Source organism: Leopardus geoffroyi, chromosome X, assembly GCF_018350155.1.
Source record: "Leopardus geoffroyi isolate Oge1 chromosome X, O.geoffroyi_Oge1_pat1.0, whole genome shotgun sequence".
In the NCBI taxonomy this organism is placed as follows: domain Eukaryota; kingdom Metazoa; phylum Chordata; class Mammalia; order Carnivora; family Felidae; genus Leopardus; species Leopardus geoffroyi.
Window position 1 is genome coordinate 4,607,546 of NC_059343.1, and position 24,231 is coordinate 4,631,776.

Here is a 24,231-nt window from a genome sequence, read left to right on the forward strand (position 1 = left end):
AGTGTGATGAGGGCAGAGACAGGTTTAATGGAGGAAATCACAACATTATCGTAACAACCAGGTACAGCACAAAATAAGGATGCGTTTCCCGGAAACAATAGGAGCTCAGACAGGAACTCACTAAAGCAAGAAGTGCCAGCAAAGTGAACAAAGGGTCATCTGTAGAAAAGCAACATTGAAAACTGTAGGCTCTTCCGTTTCTTAACTGCCCTAACAATCCTAATTCTGCATTATTATGTTTCTTTTCCATGTGTAAAAATTTAGGTGTTGAAACTGTACCCACATCTCATTATCATTGTTGTTTTGGAAATCTGGAAAATGCCAACCATTTCCTTTTATTATATGTCAGGGAAGACGACACATTTAGTCGCGTGTAAAACCGTCTAAAAGTACGGTCTTCAGACGGGCACCGTTGAGGTTCACAGACGTCCCCTCAGATGTACTGAATCAGAATCTTGGTTTTAGCATGGTTTCCAAGGTGATAAATAAGGCCATTAAAATTCGAACAACGCTGATGTGCGATATGTGATAGGTCAAGTTTACCCACGTTAAGTGGACCTCGCTTCCAGCTGGAGACAGTATATCTATTTGCGCATTGACAGATATGACATGATGCATGGGGTGTTGGGTATGCTTCTCATCCTACATAAGCTAACAAAGAATTGCCTTACTAGGGCCGGTGACAGCTAGATTTCTGCGTGCCACTCAATAACAGATTCAGGCTCAGGAGAGCCTGAGGACGTAGGTTAAAGCTAGAACAGTGAGTGCCAAGCATTGCACGTGCCTGACACAGACTCCCAGCCACCAAGAGGTGCCACAGCGAGGGACTGCATGGTTGTGAATTCAGCAGGATTATTTGAGTCCCACCCTTAACCTGTTGATCAGATAGAAGACTTACTAAAATAGTTGTAGGGGGATTTTTCTGGTGTTCCCTGGAGTCATGTTGCATACGTGGAAATTTTCTTCATGTTGTTGCAAGAGATAAGGTGCATTGAGCAATTGTAGTGTGGCCAGTTCTGGGCTGTCGTGTATGAAGTTCTCCTCGTTTGTGCCTCCCGGCAACACTTTCCTATTTTACGTTTTCATCTCTGACTTAGAGGCAAAGAACCCCACAGAGCAAGCTGGGAACCCAGGATTCAAAGTGAGTCTGCCACTCTCAGGAGCCAGAAGGCAGACCCTGAACCCTTAGTTCTACGTGATAGCTTCTCTCTCATGTACCATCTAGAATGTGGCCCGTGCGTTGGTAAGCCTTCTGTCTCCTGAGTGGCATATCACTGCCTGATTTTCAATAGTGCCTTCACACTCATTTGTCGAGTGAATAAATGGAATGAAGGAACTCTCTAGAATTTAGGCTTCCTCTGCAAGCCGCGTTCATACCTGGAGAAGAAGGAAGGAGCCAGACGTTGACGTTTCCGTGTGTTGTCCTTTTGGTTTACAAAAGTCCTATCTGAAGCGCTCATTTTTTTTTTTTCAACGGTTATTTATTTTTGGGACAGAGAGAGACAGAGCACGAACGGGGGAGGGGCAGAGAGAGAGGGAGACACAGAATCGGAAACAGGCTCCAGGCTCCGAGCCATCAGCCCAGAGCCTGACGCGGGGCTCGAACTCCCGGACTGCGAGATCGTGACCTGGCTGAAGTCGGACGCTTAACCGACTGCGCCACCCAGGCGCCCCTGAAGCGCTCGTTTTTTGATAAGCTCGCTCTTGTTTGACCCCAGTTAAATAAAAAAGTGATCTTGAAGTGACTTATTTTCTGTATTTGTTTCATTCAGGCAACAATGTGAGAAAGCTTTGGAAATAACACATTTCACTTATAAGCTATCCTTCAGCCCACCATCGGTAATTCAAAACTATCATCCCATATAAATTGGTATCATTATACCTTGAGAACCTTACTGAAAAATAATATTTGTGAACCTCTGACTCGCAGTGTACTGTCTGAAAGCAAGAATAATACACAGGCATTTGTTCTCACGGGAGATTTCCGTTCAGAATTTTTAGGAGAGAAATATGTTAGAGCTTTATAGGATCAATCTTATGAAAACTTAAACAGTTAACGGGCTTCACGCTTTACAAATGAGATTCTGGCGTAAGACCTAAATTGTGTGGGATCCAGAGTGTGTCATTTGGGAAAGAAAGAACTAAAAGGAAATCAGAAATCTGACCATTTCTGCACAGATTCAGGCAAATATTCCGCTGTTTGTACATGCCCGATGGCCTCAGCTAGATGCCTTGTGTTAATCCCAGCCCAGCTGTATAGGGAACTTTTGATGAAAAAGATGAAGTCATCAGTCTAGGCAATGAATTAAGAAGAATGGTTGGAGACAAGGGAAATATCTGATCACGGCCATTAGGAATACTGGGATTTGGAGTAAGACGGAATCTGTCTGCTAAGTGCACCTGTAGGCTCATCTGGAGATGAAAAGCCTACAGGGGAAACAGGAGCTTTAGCTGGCTTGAGCAGAGAACGGGGTCCCCAGGAGGCTCCAAGGGCTTGGGTACTCTGCCATTAACACACAGCCCGTGTTCAGTAGGTGCTTTGTAACCCATGTCAGATGTCTGGACGAAGAAGTCTCCAACTCAACACTGCATCTGAAAGGCACTTTTTAAAAAAGTAGTGGGAAGGGGCACCTGGGTGGCTCATTCGGTTACACATCTGATTCTTGACTTTGGCTCAGGTCATGATCTCACAGTCATGAGTTCAAGCCCTGCGTTGGGCTCTGCTCTGAGCCCAGTGTAGAGCCTGCCTGGGACTCTCTCTCTCCCTCTCCCTCTGTACCCCTCCTGGTCCCACGCTCTCTCTCTCTCTCTCTCAAAAAAAAGTAGACTGTTTTTGATCACTTTTACAGAAAAATTAGGTCTACAGAAAAATTGAGTAGAAGATACAGTTTTCATATGTTCCCTTTCTCGTGCACATTGTGTACCTAAGAATATCTTGAATTCGTGTAGTACGTTTGTTGTAGTTGACGAGCCAACATTGAAGCATTGTTATCGACTAGAAGTGATAGTTTTCATTAGGGTTCACTGTTTGAGTCCTACATTCTGTGGATCTGGACTGACGTATGATGACACATATCCACCATTACGGTATCAGACACGATACTTTCACTGCCCTAAAAATCCTCTGTGCTGACTCTTTGTCCCCACCCTGCTCAGGCTATGGCAACTACTGATCTGTTTGCTGTCTCCATAGCTTTGGCTTTTCCAGAACATCATGTAGTTGGAGTCCTATATTATGTACCTTTTGAGATTGGGATCTTTCACTTGGAAATATGCATTTTAAATTCATCCATGTCTTTTCATGACTAGATAGCTCATTTCTTTTCCGCATGGACAATAGACCGTTGGCTGGAGGCACTATACTGGATCCATTCACTTGCTAGAGGACATCTTGGTCATTTCCAAGGTTTGCGCAATTATAAACAAAACTGCTATAAATGTTTATGTGCAGGTTTTGCGTGTGCAGAAGTTATCATAGACACCACATTTTATTTATTTTTTTTTAATTTTTTTTTTCAACGTTTATTTATTTTTGGGACAGAGAGAGACAGAGCATGAACGGGGGAGGGGCAGAGAGAGAGGGAGACACAGAATCGGAAACAGGCTCCAGGCTCTGAGCCATCAGCCCAGAGCCCGATGCAGGGCTCGAACTCACGGACCGCGAGATCGTGACCTGGCTGAAGTCGGACGCTTAACCGACTGCGCCACCCAGGCGCCCCTATAGACACCACATTTTAAAGAAACAATGCTAAGTTTCTTCTTATTTGGAAGGTAGATATATGATTGCCTACCCTTTTGCAAAATGCTAATTATAACTCAAGGAAGTAAACCCTTCAATCCTCTGCTAACTGCTTAGTCTGTTTTTACTTACAAATTGTTATATGAGGGGCAACTGGGTGGCTCAGTTGATTAAGCATCCTATTCTTGATTTCGGCTTAGGTCGTGATCTCACTGTTAGTGAGTTTGAGCCCCGTGTTGGGCTCTGTGCTGACAGCGTGGACCCTGCTTGGGATTCTCTCCCTCTCCTCCCTCTCCCTCTTCCTCCCCCTCCCCCTCCCCCTCCCCCACTTGCTCTCTGTCTCTTGCTCAAAATAAATAAAAACAGATTTAAAAGAAATTGTCATAGGAGCCAAAAGGGGCATTTTCCCTTGAAAACATAGTGGAGGTTATATTGTCTTATTCCTTCTCCCTGTTTCAACTCATTAAGTTAATTATGATACAGCTTAAATTAGAGTTGGAGCCAAACCTCCCCACGCACACAGGTGATTTGCCTTGCTGTACCCGATAACACCACAACCCGTGTCTGCCTGATAATGATGTATCATGGGAGACAGATCTGAAATGGCCCTTGTGGAGCTTACTCCTTGGTTCTGAGTATGACATTTATGTATACGGTGTGGCTTCTTAGAATGTTTATGATATGAGTTAAAAAATTTGAGAAAGATTGAACATACTGTAGCCTGTAGCATTTACAATCAAATGGGAGACACATGTAACAAATGACCTGGGTTTTACTTTTGGCTCGGAAATCATCCGTGCACCTCCAGGGAGAGTTGACAGTGCGATCCTTCCCAACCCTTTCTGAACCACATGGGTGGAGGTGTGGCCCCAAAGTGGGGGGCCCGTCCCCACTGGGGCTTGACCTACGTGCTGGGTACAATGTGCCCTTACCCAGTTATTACAGCTGCAGGGGACACTTGGTGTCCTTGTAAAATTCTGAAAAGGTTTATTACTCACATAATGAGGGTTTCTGCGGCAAGCAAGGTAGGTCCCGAGCTGGTCCGAAAATAGTTTGAGAGCGATGGGGGAGGAGGCAGGGATTGGCTTCACTGTGCAGGCGGGGGCTGGTGTAGCCTGGTTCCCCCATGAGTACGGCAGGGCGCAGCACCCTGGCTCTCTTATTAGCTGGCTGGGCACATGTAGAATGAGGAGCAGTGAGGCTTTAAGAGCTCTTAGCAGTCAAACATCAAAAGTGGGGTCACACCCTAGTACCTCAATCAGAACATAACTGCACACATTAACTTACTAAATTTAACTGGTAGCATAGCATATATGGGTCTCTGTGGAGATCACAAAGTGTATTCCTTACTTTCACCGTCATGTTCTTCTGACTTGAGAGCTGGCAACAGCTTCCTCAACAGGCAGCCCGTACTTTAGCCCCTTCTGCCTTCAGCCAGCTCCTTTTTTTTTTTCCTATGGAAAATTTAGGCATAAATAGAAGCAGACAGAAAAGTGAACTTTCACGTGCCCCTAATGCACCTGTAACAACCATGAACTCGTGCCGCATCTTGTTTAATCTGTACCCCATCCTGCCTTCCCTTCTTCCTGCATGAAAGAAAACAAGTGGCTGTCATACCCTCTTGTCCATGAGTATTTCAGTTGGCGTCTCTGTTTCTTTTCCCTTGATGTCTTTTTCGCTCCTCAGTGGTTCCCATGGAGTCCATCCGTGTAGCTATGTAAGGTTTGAGACTCTGCCCTTTGGAATCAGATTTCACGCTTACTCTCTGGCTTCTCAACTTCCTAACTCTGTGACCATGACGAGGCCCCACTTGCTCCCATCTGCAAAATGGAACCTACACCGTTTAGTCATTAAGGTTCTGTGTGGTCTAAATAAAATACAGATAGTTCTATATCTGTGTGTACTGTGAGTATTAGAAGAAGACATTCATCATAAAATATTTGTAGGCATGTTTGTTCATGTCAGAAGAACATTGATGGTTTGGGGTTTTGCATGGAATTAGGGGAACTGGTAGACTTTTCCTACTCAGGACCATGCCACGTTCCTCTAAGTGGCTCATGCTCTGTGGTCCTGATTCTTCCAGAATACTTTCTCAGGTATCAGTCTGCAGAATCCGTCCACGATGCCTAGAGTTTCAGATGATGGTTTTGGATGACACTTGGTTCAATGACTGTAGCTTCCAAGAACCCTGCCACAGTTAGACTTTCTGATTACATTGCATCCCCAGTTGGGATCGGCGTGGGAAAGCTGTGATGTCCGAGAACATTTCCTTCCCATCTTAAGAGAAGTCGGTGAGAGCAAGTAATCTCCTTTCCTTTTGTAGAGATTGAACTGTGTTAACGTTGGCTATCTCTCCCCTTCAGGGCAGATCTTGAAGGTCCTAGATGAGCTGAAACTGGCTAATAACACCCTCATCTACTTCAGTTCGGACCAAGGAGCACATGTGGAAGAGGTGACCCCTAAAGGAGAAGTTCACGGAGGAAGTAACGGAATCTATAAAGGTGAGGACTCTGTGAAGGTGGGAAGTGCTGATGTGGAGAAGCTGTACCCTCCCTGCTCATGCGCTGGTTGAGTTTTCCTTGATCTCTGAGCTCTGATGCTGTTGCTCTGCCATTTTCCAATATGCGGGACATCGCTGTGTCACTGGCATTGAACAGCGACGTGGCCATGTCGCATTTCTGTGTGGTCTCCGTGGGGGTGAAAAGCATGCGTTCTGGGTCAAGACGTGATGTCGTCTTCACACAAATGCAGCCTCATACCGGATAGCTGGTTAAAACAACAAAGCATGTATCAATTACCTGTTGCTGCCAAAACAAAATAACAGAGACTTGTGGCTTAAAACAGCAGTGTTTTGTTTTTTTTTTTTATATTTATTGATTTATGGAGAGAGAGAGAGCAGGGGAGGGACAGAGAGAGCGAGAGACTCCCAGCAGGCTCTGCACTGTCACAACACAGGGCTTGAACTGTGAGATCATGACCTGAGCTGAAATCAAGAGTCAGATACTTAACCGACTGAGCCACCCAGGCGCCCCAGAACAGCACAGTTTATTAAGTTCTTGTTCTGGAGGTCAGGAGCCCGAAGTGGGTCTCACTAGTCTAAAACCAAGGTGACAGCCGGGCTGTGTCCTCGTGCATGCTCTGGGGAAGCATTCCTTTCCTTGTCTTTTCAAGCCTCTGGAGGCCACCTGCGTTCTTTGTCTAATGACCTGTTCTTGCATCTTTGAAGTCAACAATGGTTGCCAGGGGAGGCATGGCTGGGAAGGTGTTAGCCACCCGCTATGCCCGCTCTCTCATTGTGCTTATGGCTCACCCACTTTAGCGGTCACCCATGTTAGCGCTGGGCCTAAGCAGCAGCACACGGCTTGTCCGGCGACACGTACGAGTGGAGTCATACACATCACAGTGCACCTGCACCGAGGCAGGGCGCTGGACAGAGGGTAACACGCTGTCTGTCCCAAAGGCAGCGGACCTTGTGCTTGGTTTTACATCTTTTTGTGCACGGCCTACAGGCATCTGAAATTCTGAGCACCTCGGGGCAGGGACCCTTCTTACACGTTTGGTTCCCTGGAATGCAGGGTGGAAAGCATTCCTGTTCCGTGCTGGTCTGGATAACCTGCAAGGGGTGTTCATTCCCCTTCCTTGGCTTGCCTTTGTCACCACGCCAGGGCAGAGCATATGCGTGACATTTGATGCAGGTCAGGTGAGCGAAGCCAAGTGTTTCACGGGCAGAGGACGAACCCTCCCCAGGCAGCCACTCTTTTCGGCCAGCTTCCTCTGTTTATCGTCTTATTTCAGCGTAGGCGCCAGTCAAAACCTGTGTTCCAATATATTAAGATGAGGTATGTCTGCCGTGTTTCCACGACGTTGTGGCCTGTGTGGAGAGAGCGGTTTTTAGTTTATTTTACAGATGCCAGCGTCTCTAAAGACGGAGTTACAGACTGTGTTCCATGCACACGTTAACCCGTTCATTCGTTCTCCCGCGGAAGGTCTGTGAGGTCCCAAGGTGGGTTAGCAGTTGGGGATGAGACATGGACTGATAGAAGTAATAGGTACAGTCTTACAGTAATGCAGTCATAGAAGTGGCTGCAAAGGAATATGTGATTTAAGAAAGCTATGGAGAGTGGAGACTCCGTTCAGGGAGCATAGACCAGATGATGGATCCCAGGATGGGTTATGAGCCGGAGGTATTGGCTTGTAGCTTTGATAGTTGGCTCTTTGAAGATACAAGTGGTGTGGGTCATAGAGTTATCATAGAGTTATCATAGAGCATAGACCAGATGATGGATCCCAGGATGGGTTATGAGCCGGTGGTATTGGCTTGTAGCTTTGATAGTTGGCTCTTTGAAGATACAAGTGGTGTGGGTCAGGATGAGAGCGTCAAGGGTCCTGAATGACGGTCACAAAGCGAGGTTATCATACAGTCCTCACAGCGTGTTGCTAGCTACCTCCTGATTTTCGTTTCTAAGAGGAAACCTAGCAGATGCGTTATCCGTGTTGTCCTGTTTGGCTTGAATGCTGGAAATATCACCAGTGTATTATGCTCTATCAATATCCCAGCCACTACTCTGTTGCAGAGCATTATCCCTTTGTCAGATTTAGTTGAAATCGGGCTCCCAGTGAAACATTGATAAAAGGCGATGCCCTAAAAGAAAGATGTGGTTTCCTTCGAGCTGTGGGAAATGACCAAAGACTTCTAAATGTCAAAACATCTGGTTTCCTAAAGCTGCAAATTCCAACAGACTCGCTTGCAGAGGAATCACGTTGCTTAAACTCCCTGATCAAGAGAGCATCTTTTTCTGAACACTAATGATTTTTACTCTCAATCAAAACCCCTCGGAAAGATCGTTAGTATATGAGCCCGGTGATTCTGCCATGTTACCACTCTAATCTGCTTCCCTAATGAACTCTGTGGGTTAATTTAATAGAATAGCTACAGTTAAACCATCCTTCTCCAGAATTCAACAGGTTATTCCTCGTAATCCTAGGGACATAAGATCCCTGCTGTTGTCGGCATGAAAAAAATGTAATATTATGGGGGTGAGGGAATAGTGACACCATTAATCTTCTCTCATTCTTTTAAAGGTGATGTTTGCAGCACAATTCTCCTGTTTAGGTTGACAGATGGGTCATCTATGTCAGTCTGACTCCGGTTTCGGCTCAGGTCACGGTCTCACGGTTTCATGAGATCGAGCCGCGCATCAGGTTCTGTGCTGGCAGCACAGAGCCTGCTTGGGATTCTCTCTCTCTCCCTCTCTTTCTCTGTGCCTCGCCCACTTCTTCCCTATCTCTCTCTCAAAATAAATAAAAATGAACACGTTAAAAAAATATATACTGAAAAAAAAAGGGCAAGATTAAGTAGGGGCGCCTGGCTGGCTTAGTCAGTAGAGCATGCAACCCTTTTCTTTTTTAAGCTTATTTATTTATTTTGAGAGAGTGAGCAAGGGAGGGGCAGAGAGAGAAGGAGACACAGAATCCCAAGCAGGCTCTGAGTTGTCAGCGCAGAGCCCGCTGCAGGGCTCAATCTCACGAACGCTGAGATCATGACCTGCCCTGAAATCAAGCGTTGGACACTCAACCGACCCACCCACCCAGGAACCCCAGAGCATGTGACTCTTGATGTTGGGGTTGTGAATTTGAGCCTGACGTTGTGCATAGAGCTTACTTAAAGAGCAAGATACATTAAGTGAACATCAAAATGCCATAACGTTTAAACTAGCCTATGACCACTTAACAATTGTTAAATGTAAAAATGCCATCGGGATTGGTAGAATATTGAAAAATGTCCACACTGCTAATTTGGGACTGGGGAATAGGAATCACTGGTTTAAGTAACAGGATGTACAATCTCCTTGCAGTCCTGAACTGTGTGTAGGGAGCACAGACCATGGCTCTCAGTTTGTGTAACTGCATCTTGGGCAGGTGTTGGGTCTGTTTACATCAGACAGATGGAGGGATCTTCAAAAGGCTCTCTTCATTCTACACCCTCACCTGGGCTAGGGCAGCTTAATTGGAGCTCAAGAAATAGTCCCAAAAGTTGTGGCTCTCTTAAGAAAGGATCAGTTGGCCTCAGCCAGCCTCCTTTGATGTCCACATCAATGTTTAGAGCCTTTGGATCAGTCTCGTAGAGATGGTGCAAGCCAACTCATGGAAGCTTCTTCTCACCCTTCAGTGCTGGCTTATAATCCTCCTTTGACCTGCCTCTCAAAGTTGGAAACCTCTGGGGCTGTGTCCTGAATCCCCTCATTTCTTTACCTACACATTCACCAAATATGGTGAATTCATCTAAGAATTCATCTAAGCCCGTGCCCTCAGGTGGCATTTGAGAGCTGGTAACCCTTACTTACTGTGAACCCCAGACTTTTCTATCCAGCTCCCCGCATGATGCAGGGCATGGATGTTCATTGGGCACGTCCCCATGAACAGATCCATACTAGAGATCTTAGAGATCCCCAAGACCACATGTCTCACAGGCCAACGATATCACTGATTTGCACTGATTGGCACTGGTCTTCGCTCAGTGACTCAACGCCTAAAGCTGGTTTTGTTGAGTCCCTGCAGCCTCTTTCTTTGATCTGCCCTGTCCCTCATATTCCAACAGTGAGTCCTATACACTTGATCTTCTAAGGACACCTGACATGGATGTACTTCTCTCATGTCCAAGAATGATCTCCTCCTCCAGGCCAGTATCACCTCCAGCTCATCTCCCCAGTGGGTTTCCAGGTGGTCTTTCGATTCGTTGTCTGCAATCCATTCTCCACCAAGACAGCCGGATGAGCTTCAGTAAACATGCACTCAGTGTATTGCATTGAGTTTTCCTCCAGCTGCCACGGAACAGATGGCTTACAAACAACACGACGTTATTCTCTCTCTCACTTCCAGAAACCAGACATCTGAAATCAGGGGGTCATCAAGAGTGTGCTCCTTCTGAAGCCTCTACTGGAGGATCCTTCCTTGCCTCTCCCGGCTTCTGGTGGTTGCTGGCAATCCTTGGCCCTCCTTAGCATGTAGACACATCACTCCAATCTCTGCCTCCTCTGTGTTCACAAGGCTTTTCTTCCTTTCCTAAAACCCTCTGCTATATCCCCATGCACTGAGAATACAATGTAAAGTCTGCACCTTGGCTGTGTGACCTAGAACTGCTTTATCTTCCTTCTGTCTTTCTGCATTTTAATCTCATTTCCACCTTCGGGACTTTCCATTGGCAGCTCCTTCTGGTGGAGAGCTCATCTCCTGATGTTTGCATGCATTTGCTCCCTCCTTCGTGGGTTGCCTCTGTAAGATCTCTCTGGACCATTGAAACAAAAGTTCTCATCTGTGCCACCAGATCTCTAACACACCGCCTCACCGTAATTTCTTGTGCATCCAGTGTGTTCTGTGTGTATTCATTTATGTGCTCATGGTCTGACTGCCTTCTCATCATGTAAATCCCATGGAAGCAGACATCTGCGGTGTGTTATTCCTTCTGTCTCCTTGCCTACAGTAACCATGTGGCAGGTCCTCCCTACATACTTGCTGAATGAATAGTGAGCAGCTCCCAGATTTCTCTTCCTTCTGCTCCTAGGACCATTCCTGAGGATCTTCCTCTTTTCCCCTAAAATACCCTCCTTCAGCTGGGGCCAGAATAACTTCCCTAAGATTTTCTTATAGCAGAGTTGAGAGTTTTCTGTCTCTTTCTCATAGCAGAAAATTCCTTGTGCTCTCGGAAGAGAACAGTTAGACCAGCTCTGTTTCATTTGCATTCCTCTCTGAAATCAAGGTCACCCTGAAGGAAGCTCTCCCCATACCTCCCTTTTACTCTGCCTAAAGGCAAGTAATAAATGTCAGTGGAATGGATAAATTAACTCTACAGACGGTGTTTGCAGAAGCATGGGGGTGGGGTTATCCTATTTTCCTGAGTTGCTCAAGAAGGTAGACTTTCCCCACGTGCAGAGAAATGCTTTCAGAATTTCTGCAGCTTCTGGCATTACTCCTTTTCCTTACATGCAAATTCCAAAAGCAACTAATTGGCTTGAGTCCGTACCACTTATAAGTTGCTTCCTACAGTCCCTGAATTCGGCTTGTCTTTCTCTCATGCAGGAATGCATCTTTCAGAGAGCCATTGATAACTTTTGTTGGGAAACAGACAGCAAGCGGGTCTGGTAGTTTCTTGGAAGGTGGTTATATAACGTTCAGGTTCTGTCTTCAGATTTGGACAGGTGTTTTCACCAGCTTCCCGGGAGTGGGAAAAGCTGCGGCGTCTCGCTGTATGGGTGTTTAGTGTGCCGGAAGGCATCCACAGCCTTTTCACCTTTGTGAGAAGACCGTGTGCTATCTTCATTTATCAGTGCGCTCGTTCAGTCACGTTGGAACAGCAAGCATTTTGTTTATCGAGTCTGTGCAGTGTGCCAGGTGTGGGGCTAGCTGCTAGGGCATAAAGGCCATGGATGCAGGGTTCCCGACCTCGTGTAGCTCATCTTCTACTGATGAGATGGAGATCTACGGAGATAATTCTCTACAGAGAATAATGAGGTGCTAAGGGAACTCTCTCACAGGAAGATGGTTACAGGTACTCAGCACAGCCTGGACTTCCGAGAGCCTCCCCCAGGGAGATGACCTTTTGTGGGCTGATGTTTTCACGTGTTGGCAAGGAGAGGAGCAGCGAGGAATTCATTCTAGGCAGGAGTGAGATGTTTACGGCAAGCGCAAGAGCGGCTCGGCGTAGCTAGAGTTGAAAGAGAATACAAGGATTGTCGGGTGATGTAGCTGATGAGGCCACACGTCCAGGTTAATATGTCCAGTAGAAATGCATTCAAATAATCATTGCCATTTGGGTAGTAAAATCGCATGTGAAGAATGCCGCCCAAATCTAGTAGAAGGAGAGGATAGAGTCACGGAAATAAGGATACGTGGAGGAATGACTGTGTATCTGTTCTGCCATCCTTAGAATTAGAATGATATGATTGTCATAAGAGGAATATCATGGGGAGCTTTAGTGAGGATGATAAAGTCAGTGCATGCCAAGTGTTTTCAGGAGCACCCAGTACATGCAGGGTATTACCGTCCTCCACACGTGAGATCTGGGACGCTGTATATGTTATTTCACTCACATGTGCATCCACGGAGCCTACGACGGTGCCTCACGTGTTTTCAGAAATAATTTCTGACCAAATATATAACTGAAAAAAAAATACTCGAGCTTGGGTTGGAAGGAGGCATAGTTTGAGGAGATATAGCTGGGAATGGAAGAACATCGCTGCCTCGATAAATCCATCAGCATTGGCTGTTGATTGGATCCTGGGTTTGAGGGAAAGGAAGACGTGTCTTGTTTTTTTGGCTCACGTGGTTGTATAAACAGAGATTCCCTTTATGAAATAAGAGTCATGGCACGTAGAGAGGTGTATAAGATCATTTGGTGTAAGAAGAGAAGAGGGTCAAGGAACAAATCCTGAGGAACTCTTACCTAAAAGGTGAGATAGACAGTGATGATATGGTAAAGGCCATATTGCCAGAGTTATTTGGGAAGTCAGAAGAAGACGAGGAGAAGATTCGAGGGAAGGCAGGTTAGTAGACATGAATGGTGCCAAAGAGCCCAGTAAGATGAGGACATAAGGCCAATTATGTTCAGTAGCCACCAGAGACTCACAAGTATGTTTTCAGTGGAGACATAAGAGGCGAAGTCTGGATGGATGGATGGATGGATGGATGGATGGATGGATGGATGGGTGGGTGGATGGGTGAGAAATTTCTCGGGTTCTTTTGAAAAATTTGTCCATAAAGGCAGGCAAGCCATTGTAAGCAGGGCTTTGTCATGGGAAAGATTGGAGCATACTTGATGATCAGGGTCAACTTTAATGAGAGAGCTAACCCAAGGCATAACTGAGGTCAAATTGCTGAGAAGATTAAGACTTGTGGAGAACACATCCATTTTCATTGAGGGCTGATGTCTTACCGTGGAGATGTGAGCTCGCATCAGATGTGAACTCACGGCACTCAGTGTTTGGGCAAGAATGTGAGGGAAATAGTGTATTACGTGATCTGAGCCAGCAGTGAGGACCACATAGATAAGATAAGATTAGCAAGAACTCCAAACATCATAGTGCCATTTGCAGTGATTGGGGCTGTCCACGTGAGCAAAGAATACTGCAATTTGGGCCCCGTGTTGCAAAAGCCATATCGGGGGTAAGGCTTGTGGTTGGATCCTGGGTGCTTGATTTACTCACGTTGGAGCCAGAGCAGATGGAAGCGATGTGGTCTCATGTGGTCTGTGGAGAGGGCGGCTGGGGTTGTGTGGAGGAAAAGTGGCAGGAGAGCAGGAAGGATGTGGCAGGGGAGCATCAACTGAGGTCTAGACAGGCAGGGAGTTGAAGTACTTGGTGGTGATGAGCTCATTTTCCTGCATGAGATGGAAGGTGAGGTTCTCTTCTGAGGCTGGTCAGGCTCTGGAGGAGAGGACTTACAGAATGCAGTTGATGAGGGAAATGAAAAGTCCTAGCAACATTGACGGACAAAAAGGAGGTTGGAAATAGGAATTTCAAATCACTTCTATAGGATAGTCTTTTTTTTTTTTCCCCCAGCCATACTCCTCAGGGATTAATCCATGATTTCATTCACTCAAGAAATATATTGGACCCTATAATTTGGAAATTATTATGATGTGGATTTCAGTTGATTAAACACTGAATTAGAGTTTTTTTTCAAGCACTCATGGTCCTGCTGGGATGATAAGATGCGCACAGATTTGATTGTCACACATCCCATAAACGAGGAACTTGAAAACTGCTAAGGAAATGGACAGTAGGAAAACATCACCTGCAGTGGGGCTCGTGGGAGGCTTAATTAAATGGGAGGGGCGTGTTGTCCAGGATTTTGAGGATGTGTAAAATGATTTGGGGGTTGGGGAAAATCCTGGCAGAGCAGACATCCAGACACAGAACTTTCCAGAAGGCAAGAGGGGGCAAGCTGTTTCCTGGGGCACTTAGGTGAGGCTTAGCTCAACCAAAGTATGACGTTGCAAAAACGGATCAGACCCAGAACACGGTTCACTTGGCGTTCTCTGCCACAGTCCGTGGCTTAGTTTTTCATCTTGTAGGAGATACTAAGAAGGTGTCCAGTTGAGTGAACAAATGCATTGTTACTAGAAGCCTCGCTGACATTTTGCCTCAATACTGAAGGACTTACTATTGTGGGATTGCCTGCTTGCTGCACTCACCTGGACACAGAATCTAAATTCAGATAGCTCAGGGCAGGGCTCAGCTAGTTTTGGCATTAGGGCCGAATGGAGCCTGATGGCTGGTTTTGTAAATAAAGTTTTATCGAGACACAGCCACGCTTATTCTTCGAGGTCTCACAACATGACAGCAGAAGTGAGTGTTGGGAAAGAAACCACGAACGTCAAGCTATCTCCTACATGACCCCTGAGAGAAGACGTTCCCCAACCCCTGTCTCCTACCTGGCCCCTGAGAGAAGATGTTCCCCAACCCCTGTCTCCTACCTGGCCCTTGAGGAAGACGTTCCCCAACCCCTGTCTCCTACCTGGCCCCTGAGAGAAGACGTTCCCCAACCCCTGTCTCCTACCTGGCCCCTGAGGGAAGACGTTCCCCAACCCCTGTCTCCTACCTGGCCCTTGAGGGAAGACGTTCCCCAACCCCTGTCTCCTACCTGGCCCCTGAGAGAAGACGTTCCCCAACCCCTGCCTCCTACCTGGCCCCTGAGGGAAGACGTTCCCCAACCCCTGTCTCCTACCTGGCCCCTGAGAAAAGACATTCCCCAACCCCTGTCTCCTACCTGGCCCCTGAGGGAAGACGTTCCCCAACCCCTGTCTCCTACCTGGCCCCTGAGGGAAGACGTTCCCCAACCCCTGTCTCCTACCTGGCCCCTGAGGGAAGACGTTCCCCAACCCCTGTCTCCTACCTGGCCCCTGAGAGAAGACGTTCCCCAACCCCTGTCTCCTACCTGGCCCCTGAGGGAAGACGTTCCCCAACCCCTGTCTCCTACCTGGCCCTTGAGGAAGACGTTCCCCAACCCCTGCCTCCTACCTGGCCCCTGAGGGAAGACGGTCCCCAACCCCTGCCTCCTACCTGGCCCCTGAGGGAAGACGTTCCCCAACCCCTGTCTCCTACCTGGCCCCTGAGAGAAGACGTTCCCCAACCCCTGTCTCCTACCTGGCCCCTGAGGGAAGACGTTCCCCAACCCCTGCCTCCTACCTGGCCCCTGAGGGAAGACCTTCCCCAACCCCTGCCTCCTACCTGGCCCCTGAGGGAAGACGTTCCCCAACCCCTGCCTCCTACCTGGCCCCTGTGGGAAGACGTTCCCCAACCCCTGTCTCCTACCTGGCCCCTGAGAGAAGACGTTCCCCAACCCCTGTCTCCTACCTGGCCCCTGAGGGAAGACGTTCCCCAACCCCTGTCTCCTACCTGGCCCTTGAGGGAAGACGTTCCCCAACCCCTGTCTCCTACCTGGCCCCTGAGAGAAGACGTTCCCCAACCCCTGCCTCCTACCTGGCCCCTGAGGGAAGACGTTCCCCAACCCCTGTCTCCTACCTGGCCCCTGAGAAAAGACGTTCCCCAACCCCTGTCTCCTACCTGGCCCCTGAGGGAAGACGTTCCCCAACCCCTGTCTCCTACCTGGCCCCTGAGGGAAGACGTTCCCCAACCCCTGTCTCCTACCTGGCCCCTGAGGGAAGACGTTCCCCAACCCCTGTCTCCTACCTGGCCCCTGAGAGAAGACGTTCCCCAACCCCTGTCTCCTACCTGGCCCCTGAGGGAAGACGTTCCCCAACCCCTGCCTCCTACCTGGCCCCTGAGGGAAGACGTTCCCCAACCCCTGTCTCCTACCTGGCCCCTGAGGGAAGACGTTCCCCAACCCCTGTCTCCTACCTGGCCCCTGAGGGAAGACGTTCCCCAACCCCTGTCTCCTACCTGGCCCCTGAGGGAAGACGTTCCCCAACCCCTGTCTCCTACCTGGCCCCTGAGAGAAGACGTTCCCCAACCCCTGTCTCCTACCTGGCCCCTGAGGGAAGACGTTCCCCAACCCCTGTCTCCTACCTGGCCCCTGAGAAAAGACGTTCCCCAACCCCTGTCTCCTACCTGGCCCCTGAGGGAAGACGTTCCCCAACCCCTGTCTCCTACCTGGCCCCTGAGGGAAGACGTTCCCCAACCCCTGTCTCCTACCTGGCCCCTGAGGGAAGACGTTCCCCAACCCCTGTCTCCTACCTGGCCCCTGAGGGAAGACGTTCCCCAACCCCTGTCTCCTACCTGGCCCCTGAGAAAAGACGTTCCCCAACCCCTGTCTCCTACCTGGCCCCTGAGGGAAGACGTTCCCCAACCCCTGTCTCCTACCTGGCCCCTGAGGGAAGACGTTCCCCAACCCCTGTCTCCTACCTGGCCCCTGAGGGAAGACGTTCCCCAACCCCTGTCTCCTACCTGGCCCCTGAGAGAAGACGTTCCCCAACCCCTACTCAGATGAGTCAGCAGTTTCACGTTGTGCTCGAGGGGTTATGTGTAACTCTTCAGACTGAGTCAGTTCATTTTAAGGGTGTTTTTACAATGTTTTTTTGAGCACTGATATCAGGAGAGTGTTGAACTGATATAGCCTGACAGAACGCAGATAATTCTGTCACGTCCATTCATTCCGATGGTGTTTATTAAGAAATCACTTAGGATGACCAGGAGTAATGATGGAGTGCACCATGTTCCAGGAACTATTCAAGCTCACTGCAGAGATGAACACGTTCCTTCGCCACCATCGCTTGCAGGGTAGGTACCCCATTTCACAGCTGGGAAATCTTTGGTCAAGTGATGGCACCAGGTAGAGCTGTAATTTGTGGGCTTTGGTCCCTAGAATGAGTAAGTGAAGAAAAGCTTAAAACATAGCATCTTGGGTGAGGAAGCATTGAATTTGTGCTTCTACCTGCATTGTGGTTTGTATGCATGCTGGGTATCCACGTTACACGGTCATGGAGGTGCCCAGGAGGAGAGAAGTGGCAACGAGATGATTTCACAAAACTCTGTGCTCAGATCAAGTATGAGAATGACTGGCATATGCTCTTTCCACTAAAAGTGATTTGACCTGCCGGGTGGCAGCATCAGAAAGGACAAAAATAGAAGCCTGGCCCGGAAGCAGCTGTTCCTGACAAGAGGCTTGGAGTAAATGGTGGCATTTTCTCTGCATTTGCCTGGAGAGATTGGGGAACTCAGCCATCCTTCCCCTGTGACTTCTCATCGTGGCAAAGTGCCATCTAGATGTTCAGTGTGCGACTTTGACAGTTACTTGACCAAGTTGTAAATTTACTCCCTTTTTTCTCCGCTCATGCATTTTCAGGGGAAAGAAAGAGCAATCCAGATTTCTTACCCTGTTTTTCTTGTCTTTGTCCTGCAAGACATCTCCAACTTTCCTGCCCCTGTTTGTCCTCTGTGATGCCACTCACACTCTGTGGTGGCAGGGTGGGTGTTCCTAGGTAGCAGGCATCCCCCTTGTGGTTTCTGTGGACTCCCACTCAGAGGCATCTGGCGAGACATCTGAGCTCTCCCTGCAGACCTGGAATTCCTGTTGGGTGAGATCCTTGTTCATATAACTGTGTTCCCTGTGGGGTTCTGAGAATCAAGAAAAACTAGCGTTCCGTAGCCCAGATTCTGGAGCCCTACCTGGTGCCATCACTTGACCAAAGATTTCCCAGCTGTGAAATGGGGTACCTACCCTGCAAGCGATGGTGGCAAAGGAACGTGTTCATCTCTGCAGTGAGCTTGAATAGTTCCTGTAACATGGTGCACTCCGTCATTACTCCTGGTTCATCCTAAGTGATTTCTTAATAAACACTTTTGGAATGAATGGAGCTCACCACTGTAGATGCCGTGAACTTCACCAGGGATAATTGTGGCCGTGACTGGGAGAGTCAGCTGTCCTGTTTCAGCCTGATGGACGAATTTTGCACATAGCCTCTTCCATGGACCGTGGCAAGGAGAATAAGAGTGAGAGCTACACCATCTGACGAGCAAGGCTATTTGCTCATGAACACATGCCTGGAAATGTGTGGTCATACTTAACCAAACAGGTTTCTCCCTAAGCAGAGTGTGCAGGGGGTGTTACGGATTTTTTTAATGTGCATTTTTTTTTACTATTCTTGTAAAATAAAAGAAAAAACACTCCTTTTACAGCTTTAGAAAATTGCACGGGGTTCTGTTTATTGATCTATTTCCTTCTGAATATAAATTCAGAACTGTAAGATGAGGGTCTTTGGATGTTACATGTAGTGGGTTCATATTTTCCTGACAGAGCATCATGGTTCGTCCCGAGTATGATAGTTTGTTATCAGAAAAGTAGCCTGGGATGCCACCATGCACGTGGTCCTGCCAGCCCTTACATCCAGGTGGTCAGTGAATGGCTGGGCCCCGGGAGCTGCAGACACACTTCCTCCCATAGTCCTGTACCTTTCTTTCTTTCTTTCTTTTTTTCTTTTCTTTTCTTTTCTTTTCTTTTCTTTTCTTTTCTTTTCTTTTCTTTTCTTTTCTTTTCCTTTCCTTTCTTTTCCTTTCCTTTCCTTTCCTTTCCTTTCCTTTCCTTTCCTTTCCTTTCCTTTCCTTTCCTTTCCTGTACCTTTCTTGATGGTGCTCGGAGCACCGCACCTGAGCAGAGCTAAGCCCCTGCGCTGCACACAGAATTGTTGCCTCCAGGGGACTGTTTCTGGCTTGGAGCTCTTCAGGGGAATCTTAGATCTCTGGCAGGGTGTGACTTCTCTAGGTTTCCTCCAGGAGTTTTGTGGTGATTTCAGAGGAGCTGGACACCAAGCATACTCTCATACCCTTTCTTCCATCACCCAGAGGTTCGGGATCTCAGAGCAGAGTTCCCAGAGTAGATTCCTGATACTTGACTCATCATCTACACATACCTTGGATGAGCCTGTGGATTTCTATGGCACTGTCTACATTGTGTGTGTGTGTGTGGGGGGGGTGCCTGTATAAGTGGATAGGCATTTATGGAAATGGTAACGTTTATATAAATGGACAGACTATTTGGTTTTCTTATGGTGAAACAGAGTCATATTTACAAAATAAATACAAGTATCTCCTTTGCTGATTTTTTTCAGCTTTTTTTCAAGTACAGCTAATAAAAATTGTATATTTTTAAGATGCACAACTTGACGTTGGGGTGTATGTATACACTGTGAAATGATATCCACAGCCAAGTTATTTAACATACCCATCATTTCATACGGTCACCATTTTTTTTCTTTTTTTTGTGTGTGGTAAGAACACGTAAGATCTCTCTGTTTTCGTGTACGCGGTGATGCGATACGGTGTGGTTAGCTAGAGCCCCCCATGTTGCCCATTAGATCCTGGAACGTATTCAACTTTGTACCCTTTGACCAGTATCTCCCCATTTCCCCAGTCCCATGCCAATGCCAACTGTCATTCTGCTCTCTGTTTCCATGAGTTTGACTCATTTATCTTTCTGTGTCTGGCTTATTTCACTTGGCATGATGTTCTCCAGCTTCACCCATGTGGTTTCATGGCAACACCTCCTCCTTTTCTGTGCCTGGTGTTCCCTTGTGTGTGTGTGTGTGTGTGTGTGTATAATTTCACATTTTCTCATTTATCCATTGATGGGCATTTAGGTTATTTCCATATCTCAGCTGTTGGGACCAAAGACTAGTGTTGGAGAGGTTGTGGAGAAAAGGGGACCCTCATGCAGTGTTGGTGGGAATGCATATTGGTGCAATCACGGTGGAAACCAGTATGGAGTTCCCTCAAGAAATTAAAAACAGAGCTCCTGTATGACCCACCAATCCCACTGCTGGGTACACATCCAAAGGAAATGAAGTCAGAATTTTGAAGAGACATCTGCGCCCCATGCTCATTCCAAGACCTGAAAATCTAGCCAAGACGTGGGAACTTGGGCACTTCCCAGTCCTGCTCTCACATGGATTTGCAGCCAGGTGTCCCTGTACCTTCACCTGGGGAGCTCCAGTCAGCTGTCCTTGAACACTGCCTTTTTCCTTAAAGAAGGTGCACCTGTTCACTCACTTCTGGAAGGGTAAAACAATGTGCCCGGGGTTGTGGTTCTTGATCCTGTAGTTCAGATTGGTCTTTCCGAGTTTCTTTTTATTTTTAATGTTTATTTATTTATTTGAGACAGAGAGAGAGAGAAAGAGAATGAGCAGGGGATGAGCAGAGGGAGAGAGACAATCCCAAGCAGGCTCCGTAACTTCGGGACCTACCTGCCCTCAGCCCCGTCAGGTGTTGCATCTACACAATGGAGAGTGATGCTAGCACCACTGTGGGGTAGGTGGAAGGATTCAGTGAGATGAAATGCATATTATAGACCATCAGAGTTTGCGTCTATACATGGGGAGTGATAGTCGCGCCCTCGTGAGGTGGTTGTAAGGAGTTAGTGACAAAATGCAGGTCATAGTCCATATGGCATGGCACGTGATCAGTGACACGTAGCCATTAGAAAGAGTATGTATAAAATCCTGTGAAGTAATTTGTATTGTTCTCCCTGCTTTGTTCTAGAGAATGCCAAGTACTTAGTTAACCGGGGAAACACACGTGTATTTATAACATCTCTATGTGTGTCTTTAGTACAGTTTTTACTTTGGAGTTCGTATAGATTGACAGAATTACAAAGATAGTGAGGATAGCTACTGTTTTCCCTGCACCCAGCTTCGTCCAGTGTTAACTTTCTGCATAACCGTTGTTATTTGCGGAGAAATTAACTTTGTACATCGCTGTTAACCATACATTTTGCACTAAAGCACTCTTCTGTTTCAGAATCCAATCTGCAATGCCATGTTGCATCTAGAAGATAAAAAATTTTAAAGGATTCTTTTTTGTTTTTGTGGTATTTTGGCCCACCTTCTGATTTATTTGTTTTATTTTATGTTAACCAGTGGGGCAAGAAATATATACACTAGCCATTAATTAAACAAGATCTTTATGTTAGGTAGCAAACTTACTTTGTTGTTCTTAAATTTACAGTGAAGTTCTACAGGCTTGATCTGGTCGAAGGGTAAACATGAAAATCCCATGAGTTTTATCTAGAAGGATGACCATGAAAATTTTGTGAGCTTGATCTAGGAGGATAGTCGTGTGCGTATCCTATCAGCTGGATCCCACAGAAGGAGAAACATGTAAAAATTATTTGATGTTTATCTAGAAAGATGGTCATGTGCATATTCTATAAGCTTAATCTTGCCGAAGGACAAACAGATGAAAATCCTATGAAGTTCATCTAGAAGGGTAGCAGGTGCATGTCCTTTGGGTTTGAACTTGAAGAAGAATGAGATTTAAGTCTATGATTTTCATTCAGTAGAATCGATTTAAAAAATTCCATGAGCTTGATCTAGTACAACAAAAGGTGAAACTTTTATGAGACTCACCTGGTAAGAGAAATGTGCATATCCTATGAGCTAAATCTCATAGAAGGACAAAGAGATGAAAAATCTATGAATTTGATCTGGTAGGATAAGCAAGGGAAAATATTATGAGGTTTATCTAATGGGAGGATAAACAAATGAAAATTTTCTGAGGTTCATCTAGTAGAAGGATTTCGCATGTGATAAGCTGTGAGATTGATCGTGAAGAATAAACAGATGGAAGTCTTTGGGCTTGATCTAGTTGATGGATAAGCAAGTTTAAATTCTGTGGGCTTGATCTAGTACAAGGATAAACAGATGAGTCTATGAACTTGATCCAGTATATGGATAAACACGTTTAAAGTCTATGAGTTCAGATAAGCAGGTGAAAATCCTACTGTCTTGATCTGGTAGAAGCGTAAACAGGTGCACATTCCGAGTTTGATCCAGTAGAAGGATGAGCAGGTAAAATGCTGTGAGCCCGGTCTGCTATTCGCATAAGCAAGTGACACTTCTCAATCTCGTAGAAGGAGAGTCAGACTAACTCACATCTTGAGGGTCCTCCTGAAGCTCCCTGAGCTACTGACGGCTTGAATAAATTCTGGCAAATTATTTGAACTTCCCTATTCTTTGATGTGGTGTCTGTGATGCAAGAATAGTAGTATTTGTCAGATAATTACCTTAAGATCATGTTGAGAAGATATAGTGCGATACTTTTAACTTTTCCTGGGGGCCATCATGGAAACTGCAAAGGATAATGTGAATTTTTATGTGAGTGTACCCTGATGTCTATGCGTATAAAACATTTAGTGCCCAGAGTTTAAAGATCTTGCTTGTAGAGGAGTTGAGTCCAGAGTCGTCAGCTACAATTCATTCTGCAATGGACAGAATTCAAAAACCAGCACAGTCATTAAAAACCAGCATTAAGAAGTGAAGCTTTGCTTCAAGATCCCTTAAACCTCTGTCTCCTGTATTCCATTTTTAAACTTAAAAATTTTTTTAATGTTTATTACTTTTGAGAAAGAGGCAGAGTGAGAGCATGAGTGGGGGAGGGGCAGAGAGAGAGGGAGACACAGAATCCGAAGCAGGTTCCAGGCTCCGAGCTGTCGGCACAGAGCCCGACACGGGGCTTAAACCCATGGACCGTGAGCTCATGACCTGAGCCAAAGTCAGACGCTCAACCGTCTGAGCCACCCGGGCGCCCCAATTTTTAAAGTTTAAGTGGCACTCACGTCCTTTGTCAACCATGCATCGTACTCATGCGTTCTATTCCCGCTGCACATCAGTTTATGTCTCAACTTGTTCATTTAATTTCACTCTTAATCTTACAAAGCTTGAAAAAGGTACTTTGAAGTAGCTGAACGTCCATTCGCTCCCTTGTCTCCAGCCCAGCTTCCAGCGTGGTTATTCCTGTGGTGTTCAGCGGTGCTCAGCTCATTTTAAAGCCATGCTCAATTACTTCAGGGGAAAGCCGTGCGTCCGGTTTTGCACCTGTCCCTGTGCTAGCTGCATGGCTTGGGGTCCAGCCCTCGCCTCTCTGGGCTCTCGTGCTGGCATGCCTGTGTCCCTCCAGGTGCGTTAGTTGCAGGCCTCGGAGGGCATCTTGTCTGCAGAGCCACTCTGGACGGAGCTCACCGTTCCGTCGTCTCCCTGCACCCCATTCACACTCTACTTGCTTATGGTCAAGTCACTTCCTATGGGCAAAGCTGGTTTCTTCGCCGAAACAGTAAGGGCTATCCTGCTAGCAAAAATAATAGCAGTGGTGAAAATGGCGATTGGGGCGCTCTTCTTCTGTTCCAGACACTGGACGTGACACTTGGGGGGATTCCATGCAATTGTCAACCTAATGTCGTGCTGGGGGAACTGAGGCACAAATGTCTGAGCCACACAGCTGGCGTTTTCCTTTCCTGCGGCTGCACTAACAAACACCGCAAATGCAGTGGCTTGGAACAACACAGATTATCTTACAGGTGTGGAGTTCAGATGCCCAAGGTGGGTCCACCTGTGCAAAGCTCTGTGTTGGCAGCTGTGTTCCTTGGTGAAGGCTACCGGGGAGAATATGTTTCCATGCTTTTTCCAGCATCTGCAGGCACCCTGTATTCGTTGGTGTGGGCCCCCTCGTCCATTGTCAAGGCCACCCTCGTACCACCTTCCAGCCTGTCTC

The 24,231-nt window shown here is 47.0% G+C and overlaps 1 protein-coding gene across 3 annotated transcripts in view; it reads left to right on the forward strand.

Annotated features, from left to right (window-relative positions):
- The window catches only part of STS (steroid sulfatase), a 167,677-nt gene that overhangs the window by 120,670 nt on the left and 22,776 nt on the right, over positions 1–24,231 (forward strand). For all 3 annotated transcript variants that reach the window (XM_045470664.1, XM_045470665.1, XM_045470666.1), the window contains one exon: positions 6,103–6,240. In XM_045470664.1, coding sequence (XP_045326620.1) covers positions 6,103–6,240 — 138 coding nt within the window. The remainder of the gene's footprint in view (positions 1–6,102; positions 6,241–24,231) is intronic.